Consider the following 14,142-nt stretch of genomic DNA (forward strand, 5'->3'; position numbering starts at 1 on the left):
GCTGCAAAATGATGATGAAACTGAAATAGAAAAAGTCTGTTGAGTCATGACTTAGAAGCTCCAGAAATTTTTTAAGGTCTGAGTTCACAAAGGCCTCATTTTGGATGCCCGAAGTTTAAAGTTTCAGGTTTTGCTTTGTTTTGGCATGGTTTTTTCAGCCAACTGCAAATCTTTTTAAATATTTAACATTTGTTAAATTAAAGAATGTTTGCAGTGGTTTGAAAAGAAATTATCACCAATTTTCACAGAAATTATCTTACTAAAATTGTGGTTACTTACTGAGGCCAAATTCTGCTTTCATTTATAGCTCATCTCCAGTGTCATCAGTGAAAACGTATTGGGTGTTGAAGGAGGAGTCCATTCAAGTATTAATTTGGATATTTATATATACAGTCTATAATTATACAAAATACTGTAATCTGATTTAGCATGTTCTACAGGTGCCAGGAAAATAATTTACAGTAGTTATTGCATTATGAAACTGAATTTTTATATTATTAAAAACATATTATTAAAAGCATGTGAAATGCATACATTGAAAGTTTGCCTAAATCCTAATAACATACATGTCTCGGGGATTTTCAATACCCACAGGACAAATTATTTTCTAACATACTCAACTCAATAAACCACCGTATTTCCCATTCCATCTTTTCTCTTATATGTAATTACTTGGGACACAGAAGAATGTACAATTTCTGGACTTGTGCAGCTGCAAAAGTCAGTGGTGTAACTCAAAACAATATTTATATTTATCTAATTATGCGTACCAAGTCACAAAGCCATAACCATCTCTAGACATATTTCAGATGCAAGAGAAACATAATCCTCAAATGCGTATCATCTTTTATTTTTGTTCATCATGTCTTTCCCCTAAATCATTCCTAAATCCATTCCAATACTCAGAAGGATTTTCTATTTTGAGGAAATATTATCCTCCAGATAAGTGCCATGACTCAGAAAAACAAGAAGCCACAAACAACAGCCAAAAAAAAAAAATCCGTGGCATCTTGACTGCCTCCCAGGTTGCAGTGTTATTAGAATACACATAAATGATGGAGCAGAGGCAGTAACACCACACAGCAAACAGCTCCTTAGACTCACTGAGAAATTAACTACTTCTGCAAAGGCTGGGGAAATTTAAGGGGTAGTTCAGATTAAGACACCTCAATGTAGGTGTCTACATATACGTGTTTACATGCTGGCTAGGTCTTGAAAAGACCATTTTATCCAGTGGAGGCAGGATTTAGTTTCCTAAACATGGGCTTCTAGAGCTCTTTGAGATATCCTGCTATATTCTAGCTGGACTCCAGCTGCAGGTCTAGAAGAGCATGGGGGTCTCATAGATCTGGTGTCTCACCAGAGAATTCTACATGCATGTCCTGGATACTCTAGCACACCTCAGATGTCACTCAAATGCCACCTGTCTTTAGGAAACTGAATCAAAAGCCCTGGAGATCTAGTTATTACAATCAACTGATCTTGAACAGCAATGTTTCATTCCCTGAAGTAGAGACATAAGAAGAAAGTCAATTGACCATCTATAACATTTGAGACACTTAAAACTATCTGAGATATCTACATGGGGATAGCAGATACACCACAGGACCTAAGGAAACTTGCTTCCCATGGCATATGCTACTGGATATGCTGTGTCATCTTAGATCACACTAAGCACCTGTGCTGGACAACTGAATAGCTCAATAGGTGCTCTAGGCACCTACTGCAAGTGATCTGAATTGCTCCACTAACCTCACCCACTGCATTGGCTGGCCCTCCAGGCCTCAAATCTGTTGCTAAACATGTTTACCACCATTTAAGATGCAGTTTATTCTGCCTGATCTGTCTCTTCCCAGATGATAGGGGGTTTCCCATAAGACCTACGTCATGTTTCTCGTACTCGTGGAGACACAGGTGTCTCATAAATCTCCAACAACACAGATGTTTATGTTTAGTCAAATGGAGTGAGCCTCTAGTAGCTGATTAGTTGACTCACTCTCTAGGATATACTAGCTGTATAGACTAAACCTGTATCACGCAGATTATCAGATTATAGGGACAATTTAGACACAATGCATATGAACACAGCTCCCCATAAGCACCCGGATTTAGGTGTCTTAAATTCAAACTGAATCTCATCACAACTTTCCCAATATCTATAGGACTACTCCATGCATAAACACAGTTGTTATCATGAAGCTTCATCCCTTTGTGAAGACTCTGCTGTTAGGCTTTTCTGTTCAGATTTTTCCCTCATTCAACATCTAAGTGAAGACAAAAAAATATGAGGTGTAAGTACACACATTCTTCTGAACTTCCTCATATATTCTGAGCCCGAATCGGCCATGTATGGGTGTCAAATGACACCAAATTGCCACATACTTCAAAAGAAGTGGCATATAGGCAAATACCAGGCTAGTACAGAGGGTGTCTCTTACATCACCTTACAAATCCGTTCTGCATTCAGTGTAGGTACTGCAGCTATTAATAGTAAAAAGACAGAAAGTATTTTTTAAAAAATGCTGTTCTTCAGTTATTTCATATTTACTAATGAGGCTCAATATTTAGTCCAAGAACCACTACTCATTCTTAAAATTATTTTAACACTGATTTTTTAAGATACTATTTTGAAAAAATGAAAGCACACCAAGAGGGCAAACTGCATCCTGGGTGCATCAAACACAGCATAACCAGCCACAGCATGACCTTTTCACCAGGTCAAAGGAGGGGATTATCCCGCCGTATTCAGCGTTGGTGCGGCCTCACCTTGAGTACGGTGTGCAGTTCTGGGCCCCACCATTTAAGAAGGATGTGAAGGTCCTTGAATGCATCCAGAGGAGGGCAACAAAGCTGGTGAAAGGGCTGGAAGGCATGTCCTGTGAGGAGCGGCTAAGGACTCTGGGTTTGTCTAGTTTGGAGAGGAGGAGGCTGAGGGGCAACCTCATTGCTCTCTACAGCTTCCCAAGGAGGGACGCGGAGTGGGAGGTGCTGAGCTCTTCTCCCTGGTATCCAGTGATAGGACACGTGGGAATGGTTCAAAGCTGCACCAGGGGAGGTTTAGACTGGACCTTAGGAAGCATTTCTTCACCGAGAGGGTGGTCAAACACTGGAACAGGCTTCCCTGAGAGGTGGTCGATGCCCCCAGCCTGTCACTGTTTAAGAGGCATTTGGACAATGCCCTTAACAACATGCTTTAACTTTTGATCAGCCCTGAAATGGTCAGGCAGTTGGACTAGATGATCGTTGTAGGTCCCTTCCAACTGAATTATAATATTCTATTCTGACAGATCTGCATAATCTGAATTGTATCGGTAGACATTTAGTTGGTAGTTATTGGGGGTCAGATCAGAGTGAAGCAAGTATGTTTCAGCGACAATTTAAATGCTTCTACATATTTCATATGGAACTGACTACCTTACAGGGGAAAATCCTTGTCACACCAGCTCACCTAAATTAGTTACTTTTATATAGATGTTTTTCCTTTTCATCATTTTTTACAGCTGTAACTAGTAACACTAACTTTCATCACCTTTTATAAGCACTCAAAATTGTGCCAGATGTCCTGTGCTTCCACTAGTGAGAAAAACTAACAATTTCATTCTGCTAAAACCTATTCATCAGGTTCAGGAAGATAAAATATACATCAAGTAAAGGTTTAATTTCCACTAACAGCTTCTATTAATAAGTTGTTAATAATCTTTATGTCTTAAAACACAGCAACATTCAATCACTGCCTAATTCTGTGGGTCAATGCTTAAATATGTTTAAGCCCATCTTGCTTTCCCCATACAACCATGCGACAGTAAAGACTGGCACGACATGGAGGAGCTGAGGGAACTTCAGGTCCTTGCTAGTGGTGAGCAATTAGTGGCTTCTCCTTTACCCTGTGCACTGGCCTGGGCTAAACCATGCACCCTGTTTAGACCAGGGCCACATTGGCCCTATTCATGTCTTCTGTTCCTCATTAGGATTTGCAGAAAGGCAAATTAAATCCTAGCAGCCTTTTTGTTTTGTGTTTTGTTTTTTTTTTTTTTTTTAAGAAATTTTTTTTCCAGTCATAAATCTAGTGCAGGATATTCCTAAGTGAATCACACTTTTTCTGCATGATCATGTAATTTTCTGATCATTTAAAATGCCTGCACAGCAGGGAGTTTATCGCTAACAATGCTGCAGTCACTAAATGGGAATTATCTGTCATCTGAATTACATCATCTACAGCCACAGCCATTGTGAAAGCCTCATTTTGAGGAGCAATTTAACACCACACACTGTAAGGCTGCATTATACTGTACACAATCCCACCAGTGTACAACAACCAGAGTGCCACCTAGTGTGACCCACGTTACCATCACTGGGGCTAAAAACAAATGCTGAAGTGTTACGAACTGCTCGAAAAGGCTGAGAGTAGTGCTTGCTAACATACTCCTATCAGCAGAGAAATTCAGATCCAGAATCAAGAAAGATAACTTTTTAATATATTTTAATACTCATCAAAAGAAGTCTGCAGTATAAAACAAGACTGGTTTGTCCAAACACTGGAGGGAATACATCAAGTATTGTCATTAATGATGCTGAAAACCCAGGCTATTTTTCTCTCACTCCACAGACAGGAAATTATCAAACAAATGACACCTTCAGATTCAGTTTACATCACTGAATACAACTGAATAAGATACAACATCAAAACCTTCAAACACACATTAGAGAAGAGACATAATTTGTATTTTTGCACAGCCTATAGAGGCCTGTCTAAGTTGACACATTCATTGTAACTGTACGCAAGAATCTGACCAAAAACATACTGTCAAGCAAAATTAGACTTACCTGAAAGTGCAAAATTATGGTCCATATCAACCCCAAAGTCAATTTGGGATTCCCATCTGTTATGTCATCATTTCTAATGTTAACCAGTTTCACCTGCCATCATGGAAAGAAAATACAGACAAAATTGAAATAAATATGCCACAAAAACATACTGCATTACACAGGCATGACTATAAAGGATGCATTACTCACTTCCAGAGCCTACTCTGTTGGTTTTTTTTAATTCTTAAAATCAGAAAGGAATTGCATTCTGGTTGTAAGCGGCCCGCCAGGAATTGCCCTCTCCCACCCACGCCGAGCTGAGAAGATTCCTCAGCTGTCACTACACTGGCAGATCTGCTCCCCATGCCAAATACGCTTCACCTCGGTCCTTGTCAGAGGGGAAAGATGATAGAGGGGGAAAGGATAACAAGAATACGATGATCTGTAACTGGTGAATCAGCCTCAGGGCTGTGCTGAGACCTGGGAAGCTATCACTGCCTTTCTTCCTCCCCACACTTTCCTGCACCAAGGCAAGAATTCAGCAGCAGAACTGCCCTGCTAAAACATGAGTCTGGCTTCATACAACCAGAAATTAAGTATCACATTTAAATAACCAATGGCTTAATAATGACAAAATTATTATCGCTTCTGCTGCTGTACTCATTCACAGTGCTATAAACGTGAAATGGTTAATAGGATTAAAACAAAGGCTGAGATTTTTGCCAGTCCAATAAACTCACATCCAGAGTGAGTTCAATAATTCTATTTTCTTTGTCATATTTTATTATTACATTTAATTTCTCCATACGTATTATGTATCCATATAGCCTAGCAATTAAAGATGACTCAGCTGAAAGGCATTTGACACTTATGTTGGTAAAGTTACATGCACATGCTTTTTAACATATACTCTGTTATCAACCGCACAAGCAAACGCATGTCCTTCTCTTGATCTGCAGATATAGTCTTAACTATTAGGAGGGAAAAAAAAAAAACCAAACCAAAAACACTTTCTGGAAGAAAGAGAGTGTATTCCACAGTTCAAAAAAGAAATTAAAAACAAATCCAAATGTTTTCCTCCCACTGCATTATAAAAACTGTGTTTGGCAAAACTCTACAAGATAGTCAAATACTCCTTATCTTCGGGTTTTTTCTTTGTTTTTTCCCAAGTCAGGCTTCAAAATTATCAATATATAGGATCTCTCTGCCTTACAATCACAATAAAGCATTGTATTTGGAGGTTATACAGCCAACCTGAGCAAGTTACCTCCTAAATACGGTTTAGAAACACCTAACGGGGCTGAAACTTTAACCAAATGCAAATCCCACTGGCAATTTGCTAAGAAGACCAAAGCCCTACAAGCATTTTGTAGAGTAGAGTACAGCCATCTTCACAAAACTGCAAGGCTAAAGAGAGCACAGAAATCGTCAGAACACAATCGACAGCTGCGTGACGGAGACTTGTGGTTCCAATGACATGTGCACATTCATAAACATGAGGATGACCTGATGTCCTACACCTCCCGCGTTTTAATATGCATAGTCTGTTACGCATAAATAAAGCATGGTGCAGCACAAGACCAGAGGTCTGGCTGCTTAAAAATGCCGTTGTGACTGTCATTTCAAGTAGCCATTCATTTCATAGAATCACAGAATCATTAAGATTGGAAAAGACCTCTAAGATCATCGAGTCCAACCGTCAACCCAACACCACCATGCCCGCTAAACCATGTCCCTAAGCACCAGATCTACATGTCTTTTAAATACTTCCAGGGATGGTGACTCAATATTTCATAGCATATTTGTTCAATGGCTCACTTAGGTTAACAGGAAAAGTTCACTTTGAACTCAGCGAAGCAGGATTGAGTTCTCGGTGCACACACATCACTCAGTAGCCCGAAAGGTAGTTTGCAATTTCACTCAAAATATGAAAAGACATCTGTTTTTATAACCAAATTAAGTATCTGTCTATGGTTTGCTACCTCATATTTTTTCAAACCTTTTAAGTAGCAAATAAAATAAATAAATAAATAAACCAATCAGAAAGCAGATTTCCCGTGTCAACTCATTTGGATGGGATGGATAGGGAGGTACAGTTTTTTCTTCCTTATCCATGTTTTGGACATTTTTTTAATATTGCTGTTTTGCAAAGGGAGAAAGCAAGAATCCTGTAAGTGTTTAAAAGAAAGCAGAAAGAAACTCACAGCAGTGAAAAACCACCCAGCAGTGTGGGTTTCAAGTGTTCGGCTTAAAGGAGATACTTAAAGGTGAAATTAAGCCTGAATCTTCCACAGCCCAGGTGACTCTGCTGCCTTTCTAGGGCACCAGTTTTGCTTTCATCAGGATCAAGAGTTGAGAAAGTTTTCCCAAAATATAATTAAAAAAAAGGAATTGTTTGAATCTGCGTTTTGCACTAAAAATTAAGATTGTGAACAAAACTGCATACCAGCTAGTATCTGGGCAGCATGAAAGACAGTTAAAACTACTATAAGCAACTCCTGAGGACCTTACCCATAATTTTCTCCTCTTTAACATCATATACCACATGGAGTGTGTTGATGTTATTGCTCAGAGAAAGGTGGTGTAAAGTTACCTTTGCTTAACCATCTCAAGCACAAGATCAAGTCGAGCCTACACCAGCAGCTGTTACACAACATGCATAAAAGACCAAGCAGGACACATCTTTTATTTATTAGCTACAGGTGACAAAATTTTCATTAACGTTTTTTATTAAAATTTTCACCATACCTGGCGTTTTTTCAAATAGTCAAGTGCAATTTGGACGTTCTGGAGTCTGTGAAAACGCATCCGACCTTTTTCTCGGGGCTAAAATTGGAAAACAATAGTTGTGAGATTTTCTCGTCAGACAAAAGAATAAACAGGCCGATTTAAAAGATACCATGTAAAATATTTGAAACACTACAGTTTTAATGAAGCCAATACCTTTGGTGGAAAAGTGCACTTTAACAAAATTTTTTTTTTTTTTTAAAACTATAGTTGAAATTTTTTAGCACAGTGGATGGCAAGAGAGATCAGTAGTCCCAAACTGCAACTTTGATCCATTCAGGCTGATAGCTGTTCCCTGTAAAGTACTATTTAGGCCAAGAGGGTTAAAAAAGGCCCTACAGGAATCTACTTACAGAAACAAACTGCAATACATTCTTATAAAAGATTTACAGTATATTAAGCAAAGTAAAATATAAGTAATGTCATGGACCTCTATGTTGCTCTGGTAAACTCTGTGATGGAAAAGCTTACCTCTGTAGCAACTTTATGATTTAATGTTGTTTATTTATGGTATGACTGCATAATCATTATGATATCAATACATATTTACTTAAAGTATCTAATAAAGATAATACTTTCCTCCAAACAGAGTAATACAATATATACAGCCCTAGAGTGTAAGTTTAAACTCTTGACTTGAGTAGAACATTATAAAGCGTGAAAAAACCTAACAAGTCGCTCTTCTCAAAGGAAAGTCAAAAGTAGCAAGAAGAAACTGTAAAATAAGCATGAGTGGTGTGTTAATGGAAACATGGCAAAACTGCATGCAGTTAGTGTAAAATCACCAAGAAGAAGAATCACACAGAAAAAGCATACTATACTTAGCTGTCACAGATCAGCAATGGGAAAGCAGTTAAATTTATATCATCACAATATCCAAATCCTTCTATTCTTCTTCCTTATTTCAGATTTTTCACAAACTTTCACAGCAATAAACTGAAGCCCACTATAATTGCTATGGATCAGCCATGAATATGAGTATTTCCTCAGACAGTCACTGCGAAACACACAGGTACAAGCCCAAGCTTTCCTCAACTGCCTTTTTTTTTTCCCCTGTGGAGTATCAGATGCTTGCCAAAAGGAAACATGGGAAAATGGAATTGAATAAGCAGCATAAACTAAAACACAAAGATTTTTCATTTCCATTATAGAACCTTCAAATTCGTTTTTCATACCAATAGCCCAGGATCAAGCCCTGCAGCCCTCGCTACTGAGTAGCTTCCCTGGATGGAACGAAGGACTGCACACCTGGAACTTGGTTTTCCACAACAAAGAGGGTATAATAAATGCCAAACTATATATTTAGGTATAGCATCTCAGAGGGGAAATATTTGTTTCAATGTACAGCTAAAATGCAGCAGTTTGAGTTATGTTATGCCCCAGAAAAAAAGCACACAAATTCCACTGAAATTACAACTGCAGCACAACACACGGGGAGCCAAGAAGACGCTTGGGCCCTATGACAGCAAGTTGCTTTAGCAAACGCTAATAATGCGAGGTCTACAAAGGCATGAAACAGCTCACTTGGACTAACAAGCACTCAGCATTTTACACTTTATAAGTAAATATTTCCCTTCTGGATAGTTAAAATACAGTGAAATGATAATTCAGCATTTGTTGCCAGAAAGATAAACCCTGAAAACAATCCGTATACTTAGTACCCAAGGCACTACACAGAGCTGTCGTGAACTTCTACTTTGCGTATCTGCTTTGAAAAAAATAATAACTATTACATTTGATAAATTCTAAGAAATAGATCTGCACATCTAAATTACTTCATTTCAAAATATTATCCAATATTATGTCACATACATCATGGGTGCAGTAGACTGATGCTTCTAATTAAGATGAATTAACTTGTTGCCATTGACTTCACTACAGAGAGCCTTCAAGCTTTGTCTAAATTACTTGTATGTGGGCAAGAACGATTGCAAGTAAAAAATCTTGATTTGATGGAATTACGGTATTTCCCTACTTACTGTTTTTAAAAAGATTGTTCTATAACGTCTTGATAATGTTGTCCAGTACACATTTGCACCATGGTTTTGTACAGTTTAATGGAAGAAAACAAGTAGAAATCTTAAACCTTTGCGTTTTAGCTGTTCTCAAAAAGGCTGAATAAAAATTTATCGTTACCATACCTCCATTATAAGCATACATATCCTGGTTTACCAACGCGACTTCTTTTGTCCTTTCTACAGCACACTACTGCAGCACACTGAACTAAGAATTTACATTAGCAGACACCACACTTCAAACACTACGTTAGTACAGTTATGGGGGTCGGCACCTACCCCCTTATCCTCATCCTCCACATCCTCATGCTGTTCATTTGCGCATGCTTCTGTTGAACTCACCAACCGTAAGGTCTTCAAAAAATCTCGCTCTCTTGGCTAATGAATATAACAGACAGGAGACAGGACAGCAAAGACACAAGACAGACCACAAATGAAAAGAAGAGCATGAAAAGAAGAACATAATGAAGAGAACAAATACCAAGCAAGGGAAGTAATGCTCACAAAGAAAGGAAATGACACCTGAGGAGTGTGTTAGACAATTTCAGGGACATTTTATCCTTGCTATTTGTAAGTTACTCCCTTTAATGTGAAGGGATATTAAGCATCCAATATTTGTTAAAAGAAAAATTATAAAGAAAAGGGAAGAACAGAAAAAATAGCACATTAACCTAACAAGAAAGGAAGTCTCACTGACCACAAGAAATGAAGAGAACAGATTGCATTCCCCCACAGAATTCACGGTGGAATATTTTACCAACAGAAATACAACTTGTGTCTTTGGTATCAAGTCACAGATTATGGAAAATATCAAAGAAATCTCCAGCAGTCAGTATGCAAAGAGTTAACAAACAGAGTAAATGTATATATAACAACTGGAACAACTGCATTCTGATCTGAAAGCTTACCAAGGTGTCTCCAGAAAGGACTTCTAAAAGTGAGATCAAGTTATGTCCATCTCTTAGGTCTTCATATAGGTCATTCACATGCTTTCGAACCTGCACAGATAAATGCAAAAATAAAATATAAGATCCCCATTTATACCAGAGCATTCACAGTCATATTAAGACAGTTATCTTTTAATATATAGATATACCTCAGATACACCTCAGCATAGCTTTTCAAATTTATTCACTTTCATGACAAATTTGCAAACCCAAATTAATTATAACAGCAAAATTCACATCTATGTCTGCACTCGCACAGTTCCATCACATTTTATTTCATAGTGTGAAGTTACGGGTAGTGAATGCATATAGCAACGCAAAATCAGTATCTGACAATTTAAACGATACCAGATCTTCACCTATTTTGACTTAAATAACGACCACTTACAGACGACACTATCTAGACCTAATAGAATTGTAAAAAAGTATACAGAGCAGCATCCTGTCTTGACGTATGTGTTATCCTCAGCATGCAAGTTCACTGGAGTCAGGCCAAAAGTTAACACACTTTCCGGCCTGTAACTTCTTACTAATCAAAGTACATCCACCAATTAACAACATGTTTTGCCCAATACCTAGTGAGTTTTCCCAATGGCTCCCACATCCACCTTATACAACATACCAAAGAAATAAGACATTAGGTTGATCTAGTGCAGCCAAGGACACGTGCAACCCTTCCCACCAGCCGTGCTAGTGGCAGAGGTTACCTCTCCCGACAGCTCAGCAACACTCCACCACCAGCAGTCACCAACCCAGCCGATCCGCTCCCATGGTGCCCCCAATAGTTGGTCAGCCTTTGCCAGCTGACCTCCTTCAACTAAATTGGGTTGAGAAGGGTTGATAACCAGCAGACCCTGTGAGGCCAACCATGAGCGAGGGAGCAGATGTAATGAGAAGAGGGACAGCTGAAAGCTCTAACTTTTCTGACAGGCACAACAAAGCTGGGAGATGTCTGTCCACAGACCAACTTCTTGCTTCTTAGCGTTAGCTTACTTAGCTCAAATATAACTTTATCTGCAATTTCTTTAACAATTTCAGCCAGCTGCTCTTTAAATGTGAAACAAAGGGCCTCATTTCTCGGAAGCAGAGATTTTTGACATTGCCAGCCAAGGCAGAGGTTGAGGGCTTTCCAGCTACAGTTTAATGTCAGTTCCCTGGCGTTCCCATTGAGGCGCCAGATCAGAAACTTCCTAAGCTTCCAGAGGATAAAATATGGCATCAGAAATTTCTTCTAAAGTTACCATCTCTACTACAGACAAACCATACTTCCAATATGAGATCTATGGGACAATCCCCCGACTGCCAACATCTCTGTGTGCCTGACAAGGGCAACAAGAATCGACCCAGATCTTTGACTTTATGCAACAGCTCTGTTTACCTGACTTTCGGGGGAATTTCTAGATCCATCCTGCTGAATAAATAACTGTCTCCATATTGATGATTAGCTTCATAAATGCTTTTTAGTTCAGGTTTTCTTACTTCAACTTTTAAGCATGACATTACCCTGCAACCTGTTTTTACAAAGACCATCATTTTAACTGGAAATAATATCAGAGCATACTTATGCTTGTGCTGAAGACTAGCCAGAACAAGTCATCTAGAAGACTGTTCTGTAAGGAATTACAACTGATAATATTTTCCAAAACGTTTATACAGACTCTACATACGCAATCAAGTTATATACATACCATCACTCATATATATACATAGCTTTACACGGTCATACACATAATAATATAATTTTAATTCTAGTTGTGATTTTAAAAAAACTCCTGTAAGCAATTAATTTAAAAAATTTCCAAGAGAAAAATTATCTGGTAATATTGAAGTACTGTTAAGCTGAACAAAGAAACAGAAACAGATGTTCTCCCACTGTATCTGTGGTGAAAAAAAGAAAAGGGAAGCCATGAAGATATCATTAAAACTCCTGATACAAGATTTGATTATGCTAAATGCTTAAAAGATGAAAAGTACAAGGGTCTTTAATTTTTAACCCAAAACAACTGTTACTTTTTATTTTTCTATTCAAAGAACTATGCCGAACTGAGTGCTAAACTCTTTCAAACGAAAGTAGGCTTTTTTTTTTTTTTTTAAAAAAAAAAAAAAAAAAAACAAACAGTAAAACCCTGTGAGAGAGTTCCCTACTCCTCCCTGCTCCTCTGGCCAGGACGTGCCGCTCTCCACTCAGGAGCACAGAATCCCAAGCCAGAGCAGATCCACAGCGCAGGCTGGTGGCCAGGGTCACAGGAGGACATCAGGTTAAGGGCAGAGGAAAGGGGTGTACATCTAAAAGATTCTGCACCAGCACAGCTGAAGAACTATCTGTGCAGCACCAAGTCAATGTCTGCACTCTTTTCAACACAGAACTCATGGGAGTTGCCCAATGTGCAGGTATCTGAATTGTCAGATGAGAAAATACTACCATTTCTAATATGCCTGCTTTTATTTTCCATTAGATGCAAGATAATTTTGTTATCCTCCTGGTCTGTCTCTCACAACACACATTTGTTGACCTTCTGTTTGTTTCTTATACTGTGAGGTTTCCAAAGTATTACAGAGACAATCATCTTCCCCAATTTATCTTTCTAGAAATCACAGATGCTTCAGAGATGAATTCATACTGTGTATGAAGAAAGTGGCACAGAGCTGTCAAAACAGGAAAACCAGCAGTACGCCTTAGATGTCTGTCTTAGTTCTGCCATTGGCTGACAATTACTGTGAGGATTAATTACTTAGGACATACTACGTTGGTATGCTGGTACAGGACATTATAATAAGGAAATTCCAATATCCTGAGCAGCAGATGTACACCTAAAAAGATGTATTTGAGCAACCAATGTGCAGCAAGCGTGTTCACTCAAAGCAGCAGATCACTGTTTTAAAAGGAGCACCTTGTGCTTCTTAAAAGATCCTACACTGCCACTTGAGAAAAGCTTGTAAAATCATCTCTCCCAAAACTACCACCTGGGCAGGTCTCATCTCTCCACATACATAATGAATTCTTAGATCTTCAAAAGCACAAGAAACAAATATTACTATTTCATAGCTGTTTTGCTGCCACATTCAGCCTCCTTCAGAACGCGTAGTACCACAAGTACTAGATGCAGATGGGGGTTCCTGGATGGATCTGTGGGATCTGCTGAGCCCCATGGCATTTCATTAAGGGTTCTTGTGGCTTTTCAATAAAATAATTGGATTGTCAGCCCTACCTTGCAAAGTAGGCTACATGCTGCCTCGGGCAACTTTTTGCAATATACCCACGTGAGTATGGCAGATTTGATAATTTGGGTATGAGAAGAGATTCTTTAAGGAAGACGTGGGAGACGCTGAGGGGCATCTGACAAAACTTAAACAAGAGAACCCAAATGGCTTCATCAGTCAAAAGGAGACAGGGAGCAGGCACTGTTTCAGAGGTGATTCATCTTCTGATCATCTTCTGGCATATATACTATGATGTTTGTGGCAAGGAAAGCTCCATCCCCCTTGATATGAGCATGAAATATTTCCTGTAAGCTTAAGCTTTGCAGTCTAGTGCCTTGGGGAATCTGCGTTCCCACTAGTAAAAAACAGCTTTTAAAACTGTAGCA

At 38.7% G+C, this 14,142-nt stretch overlaps 1 protein-coding gene across 5 annotated transcripts in view; it reads right to left on the minus strand.

Annotated features, from left to right (window-relative positions):
* DST (dystonin) overlaps window positions 1-14,142 on the minus strand; it is a 313,438-nt gene that overhangs the window by 184,315 nt on the left and 114,981 nt on the right. For all 5 annotated transcript variants that reach the window (XM_075145250.1, XM_075145248.1, XM_075145253.1 and 2 more), the window contains 3 exons: window positions 10,517-10,606; window positions 7,555-7,632; window positions 4,825-4,917 (listed from right to left, as the gene is read on the minus strand). In XM_075145250.1, coding sequence (XP_075001351.1) covers window positions 4,825-4,917; window positions 7,555-7,632; window positions 10,517-10,606 — 261 coding nt within the window. The remainder of the gene's footprint in view (window positions 1-4,824; window positions 4,918-7,554; window positions 7,633-10,516; window positions 10,607-14,142) is intronic.

Source organism: Calonectris borealis, chromosome 3, assembly GCF_964195595.1.
Source record: "Calonectris borealis chromosome 3, bCalBor7.hap1.2, whole genome shotgun sequence".
NCBI lineage: Eukaryota > Metazoa > Chordata > Aves > Procellariiformes > Procellariidae > Calonectris > Calonectris borealis.